This window comes from Poecilia reticulata, linkage group LG3 (assembly GCF_000633615.1).
Source record: "Poecilia reticulata strain Guanapo linkage group LG3, Guppy_female_1.0+MT, whole genome shotgun sequence".
NCBI lineage: Eukaryota > Metazoa > Chordata > Actinopteri > Cyprinodontiformes > Poeciliidae > Poecilia > Poecilia reticulata.
This window is the reverse complement of record NC_024333.1, coordinates 26,071,302-26,094,347: the sequence shown is the minus strand read 5'-3', so window position 1 is coordinate 26,094,347 and position 23,046 is coordinate 26,071,302. Positions and strand designations below refer to the sequence as shown.

General features: G+C 37.7%; 2 protein-coding genes across 2 annotated transcripts in view; one reads left to right on the top strand and one right to left on the bottom strand.

Moving 5' to 3' along the window:
• Window positions 1–13,973: 13,973 nt before the first annotated feature.
• On the bottom strand, window positions 13,974–18,719 carry LOC108166168 (uncharacterized). Its single transcript, XM_017303871.1, has 7 exons — window positions 18,637–18,719; window positions 18,459–18,589; window positions 17,620–17,698; window positions 15,104–15,250; window positions 14,890–14,951; window positions 14,205–14,350; window positions 13,974–14,099 (listed from the first exon to the last, which is right to left on the bottom strand). The coding sequence occupies exons 1-7, from the start codon at window positions 18,717–18,719 to the stop codon at window positions 13,974–13,976; spliced, it is 774 nt and encodes a 257-aa protein (XP_017159360.1).
• Window positions 16,910–23,046, top strand: part of chst8 (carbohydrate (N-acetylgalactosamine 4-0) sulfotransferase 8) — a 213,928-nt gene continuing 207,791 nt past the window's right edge. Inside the window, exon 1 of the mRNA XM_008405530.2 lies at window positions 16,910–18,867. Within this exon, the coding sequence (XP_008403752.1) occupies window positions 18,842–18,867 (26 nt within the window). The 5' untranslated portion in view covers window positions 16,910–18,841. The remainder of the gene's footprint in view (window positions 18,868–23,046) is intronic.

The window sequence follows — 23,046 nt, the reverse complement described above, 5'->3', positions numbered from 1 at the left end:
CGAGCAATAACGTGACGTAGTGTCTGTTGTCATCCATCGCCTCCCCCTTTACCCGCACGCGGAGCTCCAAGACATGCGCAGTGGTTTCCTCTGAGCGTCAGTAATATAATAGTACGGAAGCGCTGCATAAATCATACGATATGGCGACATGTAAAATCAGCTGCGCTTCGCTTTCACAGATGGTGGGACTTCGTCCAATTTTTAACGTCACTTGGAAGCAGTGGCGCAACTACACATTATTCAGGTGAAAACATAGATCGCCCCCGCCCCCTCCGAGGCGAGGGTACCTGAAGGGTAAACTCGCTAATTACCTCGTTATGTGCGCGAGGTGAAGGAGCGTAAGGCGCTGAAGTGTCCGGGAAAACCTCATCGGCGCGCCGCCCCCTCCAGACGGGGTTTTTGGCGCCCCCTCTGGTGCTGCGCCCCTATGCGTTGCATACCCTGCATACCCACTTTTTGCGCCACTGCTTGGAAGGAAAGCTTAAAGAAAGGTAAACTCAGTGGAGGTGATGCTAGCAAAGCTAGCTGTATTTACTGAGACACATGTTGCGTCTGCGATGAAAAAAGTTGTCACTTATGCGCTGAATTACTGTGTGGAGGTGTTGACTGACATGTCGCAGATATGGGACAACGCTGTGACCAAAGTGCAATATAGTAATATGACATTCATGGACAATCCGATTCTTCTGGACGGATCTTGACTAAGTCCTATAGTACTGAAGCCTCACTGAGAGCCGTTCTTTGTTCTTGTAATGCTCTGCGTACACTGCAGTAGCTATTTTATTTCATTAAAATATCTTTATATTTAATTGGCAAATAAATAAAAGAAGAATGTAGGAACGCAGAGCATGCTCATTGCTCTGTGTTTTCGTCACCTGTCATGGTGGCAGACGTTGCAGCAGGAGGGAGGATGAGAACAGTCATGGTGCTCCTTCTGCTTGGTTACTTCTTGCKTATTGGGCCTTGGACAGTGTTCATAGTTGAGCGTTGTTAATTGCTATGTTTAATGGTGCAGACAATTATTATTTCTGACATTGGCAATATGGGCAACCGCCCAGGGTGTTATTTTTTTAGGGATGGCAGGAGACCTCTGTGTATTGTGGCACAGAGATGAAAGCAAAACAGAATGAAGATGAGTTTGAATTGATACTGATTAAATTTATTTCAGCTCTAAGTATTTAATATCTAGGTGTTTTTATGGGAAAGTGAATCTTTCAGATCAATTTGAGAAGCAATTTTGATAGTTGCACTTAATTTTATTGTCATGTAGCACGGGGTGCTGGTTTTGATTTGGTCTTGGGTTCAGTGGTCCAGACTACAATTCTGCTACGTGGCTCCTTGGTTCCATGTCCTCCTCTGCCAGTTGGATTTCTTTCAAAATAAATGTGTGGCAAAAAAAAGTGAAGTTCATGTTATGTTAGGACAGGAGACGAGATGTTTCCATCCCTGATATTATGATGCATAGAATCACATATCTAAGTCTAAACTATGTTACAGAGTAAACACAATAAAAACATGCTTTATCTGTGGCATTGTTCATTAAAATGGCACATTTCTGATGTATTAAAACTAAATACGATCAGTTCACTTAATGATATTAGTGATTAGATAATGCATTCAGCGAGTACTTTTACTTTTAATACTTAAGCATTTTTAAAAGCCAGTATTTTTTACTTTTAATTAAGTAAAATGTTAATGTGGTACTTTGACTTTTACTTAAGTACATTTTTGTCTGTGTATTTGTACTTTTACTTAAGTAAATTTTTTGAGTACTTTCTCCACCACTGGATTTCAGTTGTGTTGTTTCCTACACAGGCATCGGTTTTGTTGTAAACCGTGTTTTTGTAAATGTCACACATGCTGTAGAAAGCACTTTGCTTAATCTACTGTGCTCTCACACTCCCTCGAGGTTCACTGTTGAGATTTTAAAAGCAGACACTTTTCTAGGTGTGGCTAATAACAGTGATCACATCCACTTGCATGGGAGAGCTTGCCTTTTTCTTCTTAATTATTATTGTTGCCACTGTATTACAAAAGTGACAAAGAACTTTATTTGACTACAATGGTTGTTTTCTCCATGTCAGACAAAAGCCTTAAGATTTTGAGCCACCACTTTCATGGATTTGTCATTGCGGTTCTTTGAAGAGAGCTGAAAGGATAAAGTGGTTTCAGTTGGGTCAGGTCGATCATGCAGTGTGAGCCCCAGAGTACATTAGAAAGAAAGAGCTGAAATAACACTCTCAGAGTGCCCAAGGAGATGACTGCAGTGCCACGACTGCCCAGTAGTGCTTTTGCCATGTCCTGTTGATCCCTCAGGTTCATTAAGGGGGCTTAGGGATTGAAGCGGTATCTACTCCACTACCAACTGTGCTGCATGGGGGAGGGAGAAAGTGGGCCGGGGCGGGGGAGCACCCCACTGAGAAAACATGATTGGAGAGGAAACTATTTGCAGAAAGATGAAGCAACCTTGAGTCCATTGCATTTTTTAAAAAATGTATTTTTAAACCAACCTGCACATTAAAAGCTCTCATTATTTTTATGGCCTTCTGCATGTCAAAGCAACACCAAGGACACCGGAACCACACAGAAAATGGCACATTTATGGTTACACTTGGATTTTAGACTCGACAAAACAGCCTCCAGCTTTGTGTTGTGAGATTCGGCTTTTCAAGGTCGTCCTCTTGTTGGGTTTCTAGCCATCTTGAAGTGCTTCCCACACACCCTGAGCCCTGTTGGCTGCTTTTGCATCATTCACAATATGTGTTAATGGAAAAAAAAAAAACCTGTAAAGCTCAAAAGACTATTCATGAGTTTGTAGAGCTGTACTGGTTTACCACTTTTTCCTTTTTCCTTCCCTTCTTCCTTTTCTTATATATAGTAACATTTAAAAATATACACATGCTTTTAACATGCCAGATTAAAAAATAAACATGGATCAATATCATGGTTGCTTACCCCTTTGCACTAATATTTTGCTTCCGTTTTCAATCTGCTTTGGTCAACATTTAAAATCAGTTATAGTGAATCTGATAAGCCAGCATAGCATGTGAAGATAGTTTTCTTCATATGATGATAACTCCTGTATTCTCATTATCTCTGGATCAAGAAGAAGGATTACAAGACTGGCTCAGCTAAAATCTCCCAAATCCTGGGAGGAGAATGTGTTTTGGTCTGATGAAACCAAGGATTTCATGGATTTCAGTTTTCAATATCACAACATGCATGCACATCAAAAAAAGAAAAGAAAAAGAAAAAAGAATGATTTCACCAGAAAAAAACATAAAGTTCTGAAATGAACTAAACGAAACATGACAGTAAATCTGTGGGTTCTCCTGAAGAGGACTGTGGACAAAAGATGTTCTCTAGATAAACGTGGCAAATCTACAGTTGAAATGGCAAATATGTTGAGAGCAGTGGGTTTTACGTTTACTTGAGATTGAATTTAAATCTATCTACAACTTACGAGGCAAAGCATTAGTTTTATCTTGATGCTAAAAGCTATAGTACTTGAAAAAAGTGTCTTTTCTGCTTTATTTACTAGTGCCTAATTTCATAACCACGGAGCCACCATGTCTTTTGGTAAATAAAACCAACTMAAAATGTCAGTTTGACTATCAGATTCAGATGTGGAAAGGCAACGGGTTTTCATGAGAAAGTAGGGAAAATAAAGTAGACCACTTATTATGTTCCTACCATGTTCTGCAAGTAAGATTAAATATATTAATGAAGCCTATCTATATTTTAAAAATGTTTTGGCAGGCTTGTTTGACTTTCTGTCAGCTCTAGGATAAGCAGAGGGGGGATTTTATATTCTCCACTCACATGTTTGCTTAGTTAAATGTTTCAGTATAAATAAAAGGTAGAAGAATTTTAGAGGTAATTTATTTGTTACATCACCAAAAATATTTGTTCACGGTGTAAACATTTGACATTCACCGAGTGTTATTCAATTATGTCTCATGTTATTAGAGTTTTTAGCTACATCTAGTTTTTTGTAAAATAAATGCATTATTTAAATATATTATAAATATGTGTTTAAACCTTTGAATGATGCAATACGTTATTTTTAAATCGATCAAAATTTCACTTTGAACATTTTTCTAACATGGTTTAAACGTCTTAGACTGTATCTTAGACCTGGTTGAACCAGGTGTGTCATCTTTTAAAGTAATGGCATGCAGGGATACCAGTTTCATCTGGCAGTTGGCAGCTGCAGTGCGGCAAGAAAACATTCCCTTTGGCAGCGAGCATGAGTGGCTCCACGCCTGCTGCAAACTTGGAATTCACAAGGGATAGACTAGGTCTGCTAGCACTTATTCAAACCTCCACTTCCTCTGATATTCATGCAATTTAAAATCCAGCTGAAATCTGACAAAGTTCCATCAGTCTATGTGTCATAAAGAAAGTTAAAATAAAGGTATTATTAATAACCCTGAGAAAAATATTGATGGAATAGATTACAAGATTCCTCCTTTTCTGATGGACAGCAACATCCTACATTTTTTTCTTTCTTTCTTTTTTGCTTTGTTTTTGATACATAAGTACCATGGACATCCATGGGTTTGCAATAAATTGGCAAACACTTCATTTTTGCACTAGTTTTATGAAGCAGATTGCACAGAATGCATGCAGAGACAAACACATCCATCCCAGTTTTTTGCATCTTGTTACAGTTGTCCTCTTGACCCACAATCAGAGCAGGTGCGGAAGTTAACACAAAGATAACTTTTAGTTTTTAATTTTTCACTTCAATTGACAGAATCTTGATCCTACAGGGCAAGCTTTTCATCAGAAATTTAGAAATAGTATTTGACTGTGGGAATCAAATAGGAATGGTGTTTCTAAATCAATAAGTGTGCTGCAGACGATGAAAGAGGGTGGAAAAATACTCTGTTGAATTGATTCATTTGGAGATGAAAAATATTGATTAAAGTTAGATGTGCATCATGATAGTAAATAGATATGCTATATTATCTTGCATTTACATCTAAAAAAAAAAAAAAAACCTTTTGCAGGAAGTGGCATCCTGTTTGTATCAATAAAAGTAAAAGCATTTGAGCGTTTGCTTGCCACTCTCTCCCTGGTCAGTGGCATCACCCTCTGCTAAACAGCCGACTGTTAGAGACTCATCACAGCATCTTACCCAAGCTGCAAGACATGGTTGGCTTGTCTTTACAGAAGGAGATTAGTTTATTTGAATTATTTATATAAATATCAGACAAGCCGTGAAGAGGATCGACTCCACTTTCTGTGACATTCTGCATAAAGTTTCAATGCGGCCAACAGTTCAACATTTCCCCCAATTTTTCTCCCTCATAAATGGCCTCCAGTTTTTAGCTAGCAGAGTTTCTGTTGATGTGTATGGCAAAAGGCTTTGCATTATCAAAGATGTAACTTACATCTAGAGAATGTAAATTCAAACAAGCTTGTTGATATGCTATATTATCTATATTTAAAATCAAAATGATTTTAAATATAGATAGGCTTCATTAATTTATTTAGCCTCTGTTGTAGAACATGTTAGGAACATTATTTAGGTTTAACAACTCTCCCCTCAATTTAGTTCAGTTTATCTCAACTCAATTTGATTTGATTGAATTTATTTGTTTATATAAAATTGAACAATTTTAGCATGAAGTGAGATGCATGCATTTGGATTTTTCTTATTTTATTTAATTTCATTTTTATTATAATTTAATTTTTTTTTTGCCAAAGCTTGTGCTAAAAGCACATTTAATGATAGCTGCATTCTGGTGAGAATGCATCAGCCTGTGCACAACAGGAAATCAATAGCAACTGTTCATTTTAAGACAGTCTCTTCCTGAAGAACAGTTAGCCGGCAGGAGGTAAGGCCCGGCAGATATTTGAGTCAAATATATGTCTGCAGGAGAATTGGGGCCTCAACTCATTATCTGTCCCTGTTTTGAAATAGACAGGCCATCCTCTGACGCAAACATGAATCCTCCATACCCAAAGTAAAGCCATCCCAAAGCGCATCACCTGCAGGCAGGTGCTCAGCAACAGAAACCAAAGCCTGGAGCCACAGAGGCTGTTTATTATCCTCTCCAAATAAAAAGAGGTCAAAGACAGAGTCTGGAGTTGAAGGAAAAGACTGCTGTGTAGAAATAAAAATGCAAGCCAAAAACAGCGAGAAAACGCCTTATTCCACAAAACAACTTCAAATGCCATGGACTCCTCTGAATTTTTAAGCATCACCCAGAGCTTTCTGTCTGAATCTAGGCAAATGACAAGCACACAGAGTGCGGAATGCATAGACTGTAGCTCGCCCGTCTTAAATATCTTTTCAGTCCAATGCTCTCCTTCCACATCCAGACATAGGAGTATTCATTCTGGGGATTGGCTGCCCACGCAGCGCCTTGCCTGTCAATTGATCAGGGCCTGACTCCAGCTTAGTGTGTCCTCAAAACCTCAAATGAGGCGCAGAACAAATGCATTCATCTTCATCTGAGGATTGCGAGATAAAGTTTCAAAGCTCTTTCTTCATTTCAGCTGCAGTGGAGGTTAGTCTTTTATTGCTTGGTAATGGTACAAGAAATAAAGTTTATATGTATTTAACTTCTCATGAGTACCAACCTATATGTTGAGCGTTATTAAAATAGACATGAACATCCCTTTAAAATATTTACTGTATCTTCCAATCCATTCCGGTCTAAATCATTAAATGTATGCATGTTTTTTTCTGTAATTTACTGAAAAATAAATGTGTTGTTAAAATCAAATCTTTCTGTTTCTCTTTTCTGTCCTTCTGTTTTTTCCTTCCTTCCTTTCTGTGAACTACCTGCAGTCCAGATTTTTGTGGCCATCCAGACTTCAAAGAATTTGACACAGTAGGTTTTAATGGGAATGTTTCAAATTTATCAAAGAGGTACATGTTTTTGAAATGTGCTAATCAGAAATCATCCAGTTAGTATAATACAGCCTCAGAAACCAGATGTGTGGGTTTTTTTATTTTTTTTTATCTCATTTATCATATTGTTGTCGTTTTTTTTATTTCCTCATTATCACAGAAGCTCTTTAATGTGTCGCTTCCCAAAGCATTTTTTTTTTACTTTCATGCAATGTTTAATTCAAACCTTTGACCATTAACACTGTTGTATCTTTTATGTTTTACTTTGATTCAAACAGAAGCATGAAAACTCAATGCCCCCAATATTTCAGAAAGCCGTGTTTTTCTGTTCTGCTGGTTTACTCTGATAAATCACCGCTCCACCGGAGGCCTCAGAATCCTCAGTGAAAACACAGCAAACCTTTGAGGCTGTGACCCGCATGACTTTGGAGACGTTTGTATGCTGCGTAACAGTCAATAGCGAAGAGAAAAACAGCCTGCTTTGATGGGGGAATCCTGGATGTATTCTGGCCACTGTMACTTATTAAGCTGTTGCTCATGCCCATTTATCAAAATCAATCAGGGGGCAGTTGGGCCGAACGAGCAATTTAGAGCACTGCAGAAATATGCCATTGCTGAGTCTGTAATAGTCTTGAGGGGGATTATATAAGGATGTATTGGACCTTGGGATACAGATTGTATAGAAGTGTAATTAATCATTTACCACTTCAAAATCCATATGTGTTTTTAACCAGATGAGGTACCGTTGACATACAGGCACTGCTTTGTAAATGAAAAATATAACTTCTCCTTTTTTTAATAACCAGTGCTATGAATGACAGCGTGAAACTTTCAGTAACCTGCTATAAGATGAGGAAAAAAATCACTTGGACCACAATAACAGCACCATTCTGCAGGTAGTATATAATGGCATCTGTTTGCTGCAGGGAGACTTCAGATCCCAACACTATTGATTATGAGCAACACCAGATGCCAGAGTTGGATGAGCGATGAGCACTGAGAGGATGAAACTGATGAGAGAGCCACGAGGTGGTTGTTTGTCTTTTGGCAAGGGAATTGAGTCAAAACTCACAACCTTCAAAATCCATCAGCTTCTGGCCATTCTGCAGAAAACAGGTTTATTAAAGGCACATAAGACAACCTGACACTTTATATCCCAACATGCTTTAAAATGACAACACCTGCTTTTGTTGCCCAGTCACTGTCACTGGAATGACAAATGAAGAGGTTCTTTGAGTTGATCTTTGGTATATGAGTTTAAAAAAATTAATATCTTCCATCCATTGACTATACCCACTTATCCTTGCAGGGGTCACATCTTGTTRGAGAAAGGCTGTCCTTAGCCCAGGTCAGAGACTTCTGACACTGTCTGTGGCTCTGGAGTGGTTTAACACAAGGAAGGCTTTARCACACRTCCTTGATATGTCAGAGTGTGGGGCATCTTGAAGCTCTTGAATCCTTCTAAATCCCCTTTAGGGTGSAGTTATCCTTGTTGCTTATAGGCTCCGTTTTCCCCCACGGTTTTTCCTTCCACTCAATTTTTCATTAAACTTATAGAACAAGGCACTATTTAAACAACCAGTTTATTTATTGACTTTTTGTGTAATAGACTTGAGTCCAGGTTTTAATAGTCACCTGTCATCCCCCTGATTGTGTGGGTCATAATATAACATTTCTGATTTTAAAACCCTTGCTATTGATCTGTTGTAATAGTGTAATTTTCTAGTTACCCACATTTTTGGATTTTTATTAGCTACAGTCAATAAATTAAAATATGTCTTCCTTGAAGGTACTTCTAAGAGAAACATCTGTAAACAGCCTTATGCAATCTTTATATTAACTTTAAATCTTTCTTCTTATTGGTCTGACTTAATATTCTAATCTTAAATGTTGTGTTTTTCTAAAAGTGGAGAATCTTCATAAGTAGCAGAAATACAGGCTTAAATTTAAATGGTTCAATATTTTGCACTTAATAAAATGCCTGCTGAAATAAGTTAACATCTTAACAGTATTCAAACTTATTGATTGAACCTGTGTAAATCACAATCATCAAAATTTACACAAATAATTAATGCCTGAAWTATATCACTTTGCAGGAAAATGTAGTTTTACATTTTGAAATGAATTAGTAATAATAATATAATAATTTTAAAAATGTAATCTGAAAAAAAAAGATCTAATTTGATTTAAATGCAACAGGTCTGACTGAGCATTTTTCTGTGTTTTCCAGTCAGGTCTGCAGACACAACCTGCAGTGAAAAGCGAACGATTCCAGCAGAGACATGCAGCAGCGGCTGGGATGGTGATCCTCAGATCTTCAGGACTTGGGCAATGTTCTGCCCCACTTACATGCGGGAGCTTTGTCAATTCGAAAAAAAGCAACAAAAAAAACAGAAAGAAGCCTCACAATAAAGCCAATGCTTTGTTGCTGTGGATAGCAAAGCCTTTCCTGTGTCTGCATTGCTGTTCTTGGATTTGCAACCAAAGTCCCTGCAGCTATATCAAGTTTAGAAATGAAATTTCTTTGCTGCCCAGCACCAGCAGAGGGGGGTGTACTCAAGTCATGAAAAGCAAGAGAAGGTGTCAGCCATGACCGCTGGACCCTCTGATGCTTCACAACAGCCACGCCCTGATATGAAGCATGTCACAATAAAAACAGACTAAATGTAATACTGACTCAAGGATAGAAAATGGTGGGAGCCTGATGGACCCACAACATGTCATACATACTTTGAACCATTGTTATGTACAAAGATGAATTTTTGTTGTAWTTGCAGACATAACAGTTTAATAAGCATGTGATGTCCTGCTTTACATCAGTGGCTTTTATTAAATAAGCATGTCTGGTTCTTTGAGATCTGCGATGTCTGAATGGATTTGTAGTTGTCAGTAAGGAACAAACTGAAAAAAAATGTTTCAACCAGAGACAAATGAACAGTCCATGTCATTTCTAATATTTAAAGTTTTAATAATAATAACAATGAAAAATGGTTAAAGAAAGCCTTTCTGCTGGGTGTTATGAAAATAATCTGAGACAATTTATGCATATTCTGTCGTTTGATATCCATCCCTTAGGCCTTTTTTCTCTTTTCATTAAAGCTCTATTTTTCCTTCCCAATGATGCATTTGTCTTTTACAGAAAATKACTGGGCAAAATGTTTTAGTTYGAATCAGTGCCAGATGAAATAGCTCATTGTGTGAGCTTTCTTTTCAACGCTGATGGATGTGCGCTGGCTCGGAGATTTACTATATTTCATTCCAGCATAATTTGGCAAAGCAAACGTGCTGAAGTGGCACTTTGATCTCATCACAGTGGAGAGATTGACAGGACCTCAAATCACGACAGTCATGCTCAAATCAATGGTACACTCCACAGCAGCATTTGAATGTCGGAGGGAGCTGCTGGGTGTGTTCAGCCAACAGGTAGACTTTCACACATGAACCAACGTTCCCATCTGCCCAAAGCCATCTGATATCCCTCCGAAAAAGTGCCTTCATGTCAATGCTGTAGTTTTATTTGAACTTTCTGATCCAATATGTTGTTTAGTTCAGTTTGGTTCTTTCTGGGAGGCTTGGTTGGTGGTTGGTCAAGTATTCATCCACATGCTTTGCTAACTAACAACCTTACCAGTCAGTAATTGTATGTTTTCCAAATATATACTAGGCTTTCGTCTCAGCTTCTATTCAGACTACAGCACTAAATTTAGCCTCCATGATTTCAAAATACAGCCTTTCTCCATTTGCCAAATATAGAAGCCAGAATATATTGTGTAATATTTTTTTATTCATGAATTTAAGAAAAAACAGAACAAGCATCCACTGATTAATTATTAAATATTGTGGGATTTTTTTTGTCTTTTATACAGGGACACCTCCTGAAAAAAGTGGCAAGATGGGAGCCAGTGATAATTTTGGGTTGTCAGAGTCATTTAATAATGTATGTTGCTTTGCCAAAGGGCCAACTACCGGTGCTGTAGTTAACTCTGTTGCCCTGCAGCAAGAAGGTCCTGGGTTTAAAATACTGGCCAAGGGTATTTTCCTGCATAAAGTTTGCTATTTTCCTGCATAAAGTTTGCTATTTTCCTGCATAGAGTTTGCATGTTCCTCCAAAGGTTCTCTTTGGCCTGGTGGTTGTAGATGGGGGCCAACAGATGCCAGCACCTCTGTAGAACTGTTCTTTTCCCCATTTATGGCCCATGTACTAAAGCAATAACCCTGAATCAGCATCTTTGGATGATATATGTGCTGGCTCAGAAAGCGTAACTAATTGGTTCTTTGGACTAATTTTATTAATTTTTTTTTCATCATCACAGTTTTAATAAAGGCACTGCACTTTTAACTTTAGCTGAACTGAGATAGGATCACAGTTTTAATCTGCTAGATCAGGGGTCTCCAACCTGTAGCTCTGGAGGATGAATTCAATGCTGATGCTTCTTAGATTTTTTTATTTTTAAATATCCTGTCAGTGTGTTTGTTTCTCCCAATATTTGGACTCTATCCAAAATTTTCAGAATGTTTTTATTCATGAATTTATTAAAGAAAAGGACCAGCTTTGATTATTTGCAACATTTAATTGGTTTAGCTGCATTTAATGTAGCCAGTGGTCATAATTTCCTTTCATATCCTTCCTTTCTGAAAGTCTGTCACTGAGTCGTGGCTCCTCAAACACAACCAGGACCACAATTTTAGGTAATATTATTGCTTTGAAGCAAATACCTATTTAATACATATTTGATTTACAACTGAACAAAAATTTGCTCAAATATTATACAATACGATAAAGCAGGAAGAGACTAATGATTGCAAACAACTACTAAATATATTTATCAAATATTCTTTCATGTCTTGCATTATAATTCCTCTATGAAGAGTTTTGACAGAATATGAAAAACCTGCTATACTATATCAGAGTGAGCAGAAAACTGTATTTGCACAATTTTATTTCAGATATTGGAAACATTTGATAGAACATGCCTATTCAAAGAAGGTATTACATCATAAATACCTTATCTTATCTTATCTTATCTTATCTTATCTTATCTTATCTTATCTTATCTTATCTTATCTTATCTTATCTTATCTTATCTTGGATATAGCTGTGAGTATTTGAGTTTTCTGTAAGTTTATTTAGGTCTCTGGTGTTGTCCTTTCTACCCCTTGATTGATCCCAGCTGTGTCTTTTTTCCCTGATTACCCTCTGTGTATTTAAATCCATCTGTGTCTGTTGGGTCCTCATCTTGTCTGTCGTCTATTCTGCCTGTAGTCGTGTTTCTCACCAGTTGCTACCAGCATCTGAGCTCCTAGCCTCTGCTCACCTGTGCTACCTGGATTATTGTGTTTATTATCATTAAATCATCATTTACTCTTCATACCAGGGTCCACTGCATCTACCTCGCCACCACAATTCATGACAATAGCAAGTGCTTATTTGGTTTATTGTTGCTTATTTGTCATCTCTCAGCAATCAGCATTCTCCTCTCACCTAAAGATTAACACTACTGTTCTTTCCACTCAACACTTTTTGGATATTTTCTCCTTTTAGACTCTTGTCTCTAAACCGAGCAGAAGGTTATGCATGGAGATCCCACTAACACAGTATTTTCTGAAATATTCATATGAGCCCAACTGGCACAAACAACTAGGCAGCATTTAAAGTTGGTTAAATMTCCTTCTCCTGATGAAAGACTTGAATCCTCTTGATGCCTAGATGTGTAGACCTGCTGCCAGAATTACACATTATACAGTATCTTAAAAAAGTGTTTTTGTGTTGTTTCATTCTTAAATCATTTCGACTAGTAAAAACAATAATTGTATGACAACATGAAGTAGGTTTACAGAAAACGCAACAGATCGTTCCTAAAACTTAAGAAGTTCAAAAGGAAATGACTGGCAAATTTGGACATCTACCTGTCTGAAAAGGGTTACAAAACCATTTCTAAGACTTTGGTATGTAAACAAACTCCTGCGAAAGTAATTATCACAAATGTAAAAAAGCCTGGAACAGATGTGTACCCACCCAGAAGTGGATGACATAACAGAATTACCATATGCAGGAGGTTAAAAGGCACTGTGGACAATATCTACTGTAGGTCACTTTAGTAAAAGTGAATTTGTTGTTTAGAAGGTGTGTTTAAAAGGCATTTATGGAACGCTACTTTCAACGTTGTCCTATTAAAAATTACACTTTTGAATATTTGCTAAGTTAATTCGGTTAAAGTTAGTGGTAGTCAGTAACAGATTTACAACAGAATAGTAAAATATTATTTCTCATGCATGCAATAAATGTTATGTATGCAAGTTTTTTTTTTTTGTTTTATGCATCAACAAGGAAGGGGACAAATTTACAAAAACTGTGCCTAAATATTTTCCATCATTGAACAATCAGTGTGATCAGTTGTTAAGCATGATGAACTTAGATAAATGCTTAACTTAGTAAAAGTGCTGTTGAGATTGCACATACTTTTCCTAAAAACTTTGAGGTTGTTCATAATATATTTTGTACAAGGAAAATTAATTTAACATAAAAATCAACAGACGCAGAATGTCTGATTTATGAAAAGGTTTTCATGTCTGTTTTTGGGAAGTTTCCGAAATTCAAGTTATTATTAGAAAATGTTTTGTTCAAAATCATCAGAATTTACCAGAAAACATTCAATAACAGATGGTGTACAAATTATAACATTGTTTTCTTAACTGCGTGTGGGAAACCTGCAGGTTTTTAGTTTTGGTTCTTTTAATGACAAGTTTAACAGCCTTTAAAGTTTAAAATGTGTTCAATATTTTAAAATCCTGTTACTTTAACCAGAAATAAAAACAAAAGAGACAATCTCATTAGATTACAACCATTTATTTTCTAGTCATGTGACAGTGGATATTATTACTGATTATTACAAACAGCAGCTTTCCTTATTGTGCCAGTTGAGAAATAAGATATCATCACAGATGAAGTTGTACTCAATAAATTTAATCCCCAAATAATTCAGCTGTAAATCAGAAAATGAATCAGGTGAAAATTTTAATTTAAAGACTAAATTGAACTTTGTGATTGTATGATGCTAGGAACATTTAGCAACAATACAGACACTAAGCAGCCTATGGTTTTTGGTTAATGAATTGTGTCATCTATCCACTGCTTGTAGGCACAGACATCCATGAAGCCACTTGGTGAACAGAGTGCATACTTTAGGTCTCCAATGATGGCCTGGTGGATAACTCCTCCACCACAGTCGCCCTGTCACAAACACAAAGCTTTAGTTGTTTTGCTGCTGTGATTTATCCAGTAAAATAGAGASAATGTCTAATTTTTGTGCAGAAAATGGTTTAAAGACTGACGGACGAAAGATATGTCCTTCTTAGAGCTTCTCACACTGTACCATGTCTGGTGTCTGTGCCAATCGTTGTCTTTTTCCAGTACTTTTTCCAACCTTTCATGTTTATCAATCTTGAACTCTGCACCCTGAAGATTGTGTGGAGTATGATCAACTGTAGAGAAAAAGCAGCATAAGCAACATGTAAGTTCAGTTTAAATGTTGACACATTTTGCTTAGGATATCACCTTGTTGTCTGTGGTTATTAAACTGCAGCATGTTACTTGTATAAAATTAATTTTAGGACACAATGTCCTCATTGTAAATATGAGTCAGATAATCTATGAAAAGACTGATCTACTCCACCTTTTCCTTGTTGTCCTAGCAGTCGGCAGAAATGCACCACTCCAGGTCAAAAACATCCAATTAGTACCAAGAGGAGGATCTTAGCGCTGTCAATCAATGCTCATGCACACCCTGCTCACTTTACAGGGGAGGGACCTGCAACGTGTGCTTGTTCAAATTTTCAGGCTAAGCTCACAGCTTTCTCAGAACTTCCTATTTCAGCCTTAAGCTGTTTATCTGAGAGAGTTTTTGACGATCAAAACTTCAACAAGTTGCTGAGTTCAGCTTCAGTAGAGAGTCTAAAAATGATTTAAATCATCTGAATCACTTTGAGACAAAAACAATGAGAAACATAAACATTGATCTCACTTCTTTTGTTAAATAAGCCAGCTCTTGCTGGTCCATAACCTGCAATCTGAACCTTGGTGCCACTGCAACACATGAAAAACAAAACTAAAAATAAGTCACATTAAGAAAAACAACTAACTCTGAGAGACCAGAGTTCAAAAATATTCCTGCATAAACTATGCCTCATCTTGCAGATCAAGAGCCAAGTTCTGAAATTTGAGAAGATAAAACTTACAGTAGGAGAGTATCTGGACAGTCAGGTAGTTTGATTGGTTGGACTGTTGTTTTTCTTGGCAGCTTCAGGAGCATCATGTCATGTTTACGACCATTGCGGTCTATATAAATGTCAGGGTGAATGATTATATAAATCGTTATAAGAGCACTTTTAGAATGAACACTAAACGTACCTCACCAACCCTAGGCAAATAAAACACAATTATTACAGAGACAATCAGAGTTATTGGTGATTTTCACATCTTCTTGCTGGACAAAGCCACCAATCACAGGACAGACTCCAGTCTGTACAATCACAGGATGGACACTGATCTCTCCACCCCTAATATCTGATCCATGGTTCTCCAGAAGCTCTGTATGTCTTGCAGTTTTTATCGCTGGCTGCTCAGTCAGTCAGTTTCAGTTAAAACATTTTCATGACAAAGTAAAGAGCAAAGTGAGCTGAGAAATTGTAGGATTCCTTTATATTTGGCCGATTAAAATGATAAAACATGGTAAAATTACCAGTGTGTGAAATTCATGTCTTTAAGAATTATGAAAACATTCAATAAACTCAACCTGAGAAAACCTTAGACTGACTATTCTAAAGTGACCATGGCAGACAGAGTTACTTTAAAGTCCAATGCATTAAGACCTTTCTCTTATGGGTGTGCTGTGGTGGTGCAGAGGTTAAGCACAACCCACATATGGACCCTTAGTCCTCGACGCAGCTGTCACAGGTTCAATCCCCGACCTTTGCTGCATGTCTTTCCCCATCTCTCATTACCCACCTTCCTGTCAATTAACTATCAAATAAAGGCTACTAGAGCCAAAAAAATCTTTAAAAAAAAGACCCTTCTCTTATAGGGTTTTAATGCTATCAAAATTTATAAGGGTTTAAATTGAAACATTTAATATAATGCGTGTTGTTTTTGGACAAAAGCTGAAACATAATAATTAGCTTTCCTCATATGTAAGAAAATCTAGTCCTGTGCAAGCTACCCGTAAACTTAATATTTAGCTAATTCAGAGTTTAATATCTAATTTGTAAGCTAAACACTTACTTTGCTAAATAGATATTTCATTTCAAACTGTGACATTTATCAATGAATGAATAACACGGTGAAAATATGACTGAAAAATTGACCTCCATTGTTCTCTGACAAAAGGCTAAGTAACCCAAATTATTGCTGTCAATTTATGACTGTGTAACTTTTAGAGCATGTTGAAGATTGTCCTTTCTCCAGCTTAGTTTGTAATGTATGACTTTCAAGAAGAGTCAGCGAGTTGAAATCATTAATCTCATTTATTAAGATCAAAATACAGCACTGATCCATCGCCATGTTTCCTTATGAGAGAACACAGCAAATGGCGCCTATCTAAGCTCCGCCCTGAAGAGGGCGTTTCCTGATGTGTCATTTCCTTAAACTTACATGTGTACATATGTACGTATGCACATATGTGAGTGCGTGTTTCCACGGCCAGGTCCCAATACTCAGGCTGCACCCTACACCCCTCTATAAAGTGTGGACTCAGTCAAAGTGCACATAAAGGTTCAAGTGCGCAAGTTACAAACGTGGAAAATTTTTAAAATTGGGGCAGTATACGCCCCGTGTCATACCTTCAACATCCAAAATGGCGGGACTTGTCACTGTTTAGAAATGTGTGCTGCTAAAAACTACAACTACAATAATAAAAAGTATGTATTTTAAATATACAGTACAGGTATTTTTGATTTAAAAAGTCACCACTTGAGATCTTTGACTGTTTACATGTGTTTTGTTTTGACTTGTTAAATACAGAACAATCTTTGATGTAATCACACATGTTCAGTAGAGTGAAATAAAAAATGATTTCAATACTTTACAGATTTTATTTTTCTCTTTTTTTCCACATGCTCTGTGAGCATTGCCATTTTTCCAAGATGGAAAAAAATACACATTAAAATGTACAAATGTTCAATTTAACAGTGTGAGATTTGACTAATTAGAGACGTGATTACATATATGGCAAAAAGTGAATTTAGTATAAAGTGGAGCTAATATGCTAACAAAGATCAAGTTAAGGAAAAACATACATATAAAAAAATGTAAAATAGCCCTGATGCTACATTGTGAACAACAAAAGACTAATGGAACCAAAATGTCCTCCTTAAAAAGAATTTTGTGACTTTATACATTTCTTGTAACATTTTTCATCTATAAAGAACACTCTGTTATGGACAAAAAGACTCTTTGTCTTTTCTCTATCGTTTTTATCTGCTCACACGTACACAGCTGCACGCTTGCATTAAATTAACATTTAAGACTGGCAACAGTCACACATAAACAAAAACTGATTAAGGCAGGACACCTTGGAGAGGGAGCAGAATGAGAAAAAAAATGAAGCAGAACTCATGCTACAATTGCTTCACTTGGTGTCTCCCCTAAGGTGAGCTGAGTGGAGCCCAGTCTGTTTTATATTTAACCTAAGCTCATTATTTCTCAAGGTAAAAATGGTGTTTTAATCGTTACCAGACTCGCTACAAGTCCTGGTTACCAGGACGGGTAATCGGTGGTGTTGTACAGAAGGGAAAATGAGTGAACTACATAAACTCTGACACCAATTTTCTCACCTTCTATGAGAAGAAAACATTTTGTTTAAAAATCGTGACAAGATCTCTAAAGAAAATAAGAACCAAATAGTTGTCTTTTCCACTTACACAAAAGAATTGAAGAATTCATTTTCCATAATTATGCATCGAGTCTTCCCTGTAATGACTTTCTGCAAAAGAAATGCCAAATAAATATAAATTCATGTGCGTTTTGTGACTGAGATTTTTCAATTGCAACTTCATACATTTTTTAGTAAAGATTTTCAAAACTGGGTATTGTACAAGAAATCTACTCATCTTTAAGATGTAATATGATAAAATTCGGTCTTCTATCTATGAAGAGTTAAATTATGATATGAACTATTTGAACATAAAACTTCACATTAAACCAATCTCATAATAAACCAGTAACAACAGACTTTTTGTATGTCTGTAAAACATGAGGCCGTTAAGTTATTGCAGTGCACACAACATTTAAATCGCGTAGAGCGCCATTGTTTCTGTCATTTGGACAAAATGCCTGTCGGAACATTAATAAAACACGGAGCGCTGACTGTCCGTATTAGAAGAGTCTTTATTAGAAGACACTCCTCCTGCTCCCGCTACTCCGCTCCTCTACAGCCAGTCGATGTGCGGGAGGAAATTCGCAACTCCCATCTTTTTCTTTTTTTTTTTTTTTTTTCTTCTCGATCGTTGTCTCCATCGTCGTGAAGACAAAGAGGAGCCCCGCAAAGTGAAGATGGGCTGCCATCAGTAACGGGAGAAGCCGCTCCTGTAAAGTCACTTGTTTCTGCAAGCGTCCCCGCCCGGAGGCGAGACAGCAGGCGCCGGTCCTCGGAGACTCTCCGCGGCTTGGGATGCGCAGAGATGCAAAAAGAGCGAGCGAGCGAGGGATTGTGATTGGCCGCGCTCATCCTGAAAGCCACCGAGGAGCATCGGGCGAGGCATGTCAGAGAATTCACGGGGAGGCATCAAACTTGGAGAAGACGTGCGTCGACGCGTTTGTTTGCAGCAGCACCGGGCTGTGTAGGTAAACTTGCACCATCTCCCGCCCCGCAAGGACCCAACGAGGAAAGGACGCGCTTTCCGTGGTGCTGAAAACGGTTGGGCTCGGCTGATCAACTAGTGAAGAAGAGGAGAGACAGTCTCACTTTGTTCCCCAGCGTCATGGTAGATGTTGGAGCTTTGATTAGGTGAGTCCACTAATGTGCTTTGGAGTGTAAGAAACGGAGATGAACAGTTTTAACAGCTTAATACGCTGTGTTAGAGCGAATGCAGCCTAAAACTATGTGATTCTGAGTGTGTGTGTTACCTGTGCTTTGCCTTTATTCAAGTTTTAACCAATAGATTGACAAAGTTTCTGTCCTGAATACTATAGCCTGTTGACCCACAGAAATGCAATTTGTTTTTGTATCTAGCCTTTATTTAATTTCTTTTTTTTTTTACTTTGCATAATTTAGAATTTAACCTTTTTTTATTTAAAAAAAAAAAAAAGAAACTCTCCGTTCTTAAATATCAATGAGTTTAGTTGATTGGTACAGTAAGCTTAGGGTTAATAAGTTGGGGAAACTTTAAATGTTTTATTTGTTCCATCCATCATTGCTGCATAAAGAACATTATAAACAGTTGAGTGTTTTTTCTTTGGATTGGTGAAGGAGGAAACCCAGTGCGTTGTTGGTCTCTGCGACCTAAAATCTTCATGTTACTCACATCCACCTGGCACAACATTTTGTGTCGTATTGTGTCCAACTTGCAAACCGCTAGTAGATTAGAAAATAATCTCATTGAGATGAAGTTGAGCAATTTGTTCCACAGTCACTAATTAGAGATGCATCGATACGTCAGGGGTAGGAGGTTGGAATTGGCAGATTTCTTGATCAGATCCGTCCGATATTTGGTAGGTCAAAAGCTGAGAATTAAAAAAAGTTTTTTTTCCCCTATTTATCAAATATTTTAAAACTAAACACGATATTTCAACCTCTAAACCCATCGCCCAAATAGATGCAAATTAAAGCATTTTTCGATGTAGAAAAAAACAAAAATGACATAAAGGCTTGGGAATTTACATATGTTTTTGATAGTTAATTCTGATAGTCTTTCAATTCCTTTATTTTATGTTGGATTTAAAAATATAGCCTATTAAATAATCTGTAGTACATTTATTATTTTTTACGTGTGACAGTCCAAATTAGTATTCTAGCTCTGTGAATCTTACAGAAGTTGAATATTGACACCTGTCTGATTTAAAGTGCATAAATTGCTGTCAGTGAATTGCCCCAGTTCCTGGGGTTTTTTGTTTGGTTTTTTGTTTTGGCTCCATTTGAATTGTGATTTAATTGTTTTTTTATTTCATAGCAGCATCAATCATTTCTCAAAGTAACATAAAGATATATAGAATGTCATGCATAATCTGTTTTGTTTTTATTTATATCAACAGGACAATTGTAATTAGCAAGTCAGACCTAAAAGACATCAGTATCAGAGAGACGGGTGAATCTTTATTGCTGATTTCTTTTTCATCACACTTGTTCTTTGATATCACTTTGAGCTGCAGGTTTAGGCTGAAAGGAAAATTGTTCACCTATAGTCTTTCAGGTTAGGTCACCTAAAAGAAAAATAGATTAATAAGAAAAACACACATTTAAATAACTCAATGAGAAGTTTTTGAATAGGACTTAAAAGTTTGAATTAAAAGAATAAACAGTGCTGAACAGTTCAGATAGCAGAGCAAATGACAGCTGTATCGTTCATAGAGTAGTAGATAACTGAATGTACATGAGCGCAGTGAAATGTTCCTCTGTTACAAAAGAGTATGTTCAATGAAATGGTAAATAAAGATTTCTTAGAGTTATTTATAACAGGCTTAAGGAAAGTTACACATAGCATTTACTGACATCCTTTGTTATCTTGTGAAAATGAAACTGATTTTTATTTTTTTTGAGTAATGTAGGAAAAGAGTAGAAGTAGCATTCTTTTACCCAGCAACAGGTGCTGGAGAGCAGCACTGTGTTACTCGTTGCTCCACAGACGGAGAAAACTAATAGCAGGAACGGTGCGTTTTAAACAACGTGATGGGGAAATATTTTGAATTTGCTTCAGTTTGCTGGAGTTCTGGTTCAGTCTTCCTGATTTAACTGACGTAACTCAGCCATGTCTGTAGGCTGCCTTGTTTCCACACACCTTTTCTACTCTGACCAAAAAATTCAACTGAGAATGTTGCATGTTCAAATGTGGTTTTACATTTACAGTTGTTATTAACACAGATAAGATATAAATAAATAAATAAATAAATAAATAAATATATATATATATATATATATATATATATATATATAACTTACTTAAATTAGAAGAGTTATAATATTCTCTGTTAAACCTACTGAACGTTCAGTTCTATGCAGGTGAATGGCGTATTTTTCCCCAATGGTTGACTTTTGACCCAGATTGTGACATTCCCTCTTTATGCAAGGACAACTTATCAACATGACCATAAACAGAGCAGTAACTGCTAATAAGGCTGCCCAGCAGCTTTAATCAATTACTGTGCCATTGTCCTCGCAGTTGGACACAGAGTGCAGGTGTCATCAAAGCAGAATGAGGCTCCTTTGAGGAGGGAAATTCAGGACTCAATGACTTCACTCAGATGGGTCACCGGACACACAGCAGAGCTTTGACGCGTACAAATTGCGCTTGAAGATGGTGCGTTCATCCCCGGGAGGTTCGGCTGCTGGCAGGAGACCAGCAGAGCGGGGACATTGCACTCCAGATGGCCCAGAAAGGCCAGAGGAAGAGGGCTGTCCAAGCCCAGCTGGGAGTCCGGGAAGCTGGACGGCCGGTGTCGTTTGCTTGTGTGCGCACGTGGATGTGGGAGGGAGAGAGGATGAGAGAAGAGAGGAAGAAACTGGAGAGAAGGAAGAGAGTACAAGCATGTTTAGGGAGTGACCGGGCAGGAAGAGAATACGAGAGCAAATGATACAGGCGCCTCTGTACGGGTTCCACTGCATGAAAGTAGTGATAGGAGAAGTGTGGGAGGAGGAAGAAATGAAAGAGAAGATGAAGGGCAGCTTCTGCAGTGTCTGGATGCTGAAGGAAGCGACAGGAAAGTAAAAACCGTCAAAGACAGGCAATAAAAAAGAGGAAGAAACAGGCATGTGTGAATGTTTGCGTGTGGGAGGGGAAATTGAAAGAGAGAAATGAAACTGGAAGATGCAGTTCTGCGTGTGTCTGCTGGTGCGTGTTTGCAGAGAGAGAGGGAGAGGAAACACTGGAGGAAAAACAAAACAAAGGAATAAAATTGTGTGGGAAATTTTGTGTGAGAAGGGAGGGAGCAAAGTCAAATAAGTGAGAAGGAGAAAACTGATGTCCTTGGTCACTTTGCTGCCTTTGGTGTTACCTGCTATGGTTGCACCTGTGCAAAGTACACATTTAACATTAAGTCTCCTTTTACGTATTCTGGAAGCTTCGACCTTACCAACCTCTTTTCACATGCTTTTCTTTTGTTCTGGGCTATCTGCTTCAAATCTCAGCACTTTGGTTTCGCCATCATCCTGCTGCAGGGTCATACTCTGATATTCAGTCATCACACTGATGTTAAAGACATGTTGCGTGTGGGAGGCTTTTTCTCACGCTTATTTTATTGCTGCTTGTTACCACTTTGAGGCGTCTAAAGTGAAGCCACCTGAGAGCAAGCGGAGAACACACAGAGGCTTCACACAGATAAAGTTGCCTCACTGTTACCATTTGGGAAGCCACTAGAGAGCAGGTGGAGAAGAAAGAAAGCTCTTTTCATTCTCCCACATCTGCTCTGTGATGGAATGGAGCATGATCTGCACTTTGATCACAATGAATTATTTCTTTCCCTGGCTATAAATATGGTCTGTCTATGTTGCCTAGTCTCTCCCCCTAAACACTTTCAACTAGGAATCAGTGCTTGCCTCTGAGTGGCTCTCCCCATGAGCGTGTCACTGTGAGTGTACTGCAGCTTTGGTTTCCTTTCTCACAGTGAGAAAGAGCCACAGCACCTACTTCAATGAAAATGTTAGATTTAATTGAGTGTTGGTGTTACCTTGATTATAAAAAAACAGTACATTTTAAGAAATCGTAAAGATTCTTTGTTGCTCTGTTCTTAAGTGAAATTTTGCGTGTGTGCGTGTGTGTGTGTGTGTGTGTGTGTGTGCGTTGGTAAATGTGGTTTAGMAGGACATTTCGTCAGAATACACACAACACTAGCAGGACATTTTGAATTAACGGGACAGGAGCGGTGTCCTGCTAATTTTGACAAAAATCTAAAAGCGTAGAAAGGTTTCTATTGGTCTAATAACCCCAAAAATGCAAAAAAAACGAGATGTCCGGTTAATACACATAAACCTGAT

Bases quoted from the DNA above. Each gene is read 5' to 3' on its own strand.
- LOC108166168 (XM_017303871.1), bottom strand. From the start codon at position 18,719: ATGGTGCAAGTTTACCTACACAGCCCGGTGCTGCTGCAAACAAACGCG. The intron at 17,699-18,458 runs GTGACTTTACAG...TTCTTCTCATAG, and splicing joins GGGGACGCTTGCAGAAACAA to AAGGTGAGAAAATTGGTGTC. The intron at 14,100-14,204 runs GTCCGTCAGTCT...TGTTTGTGACAG, and splicing joins CTAAGAAGGACATATCTTTC to GGCGACTGTGGTGGAGGAGT.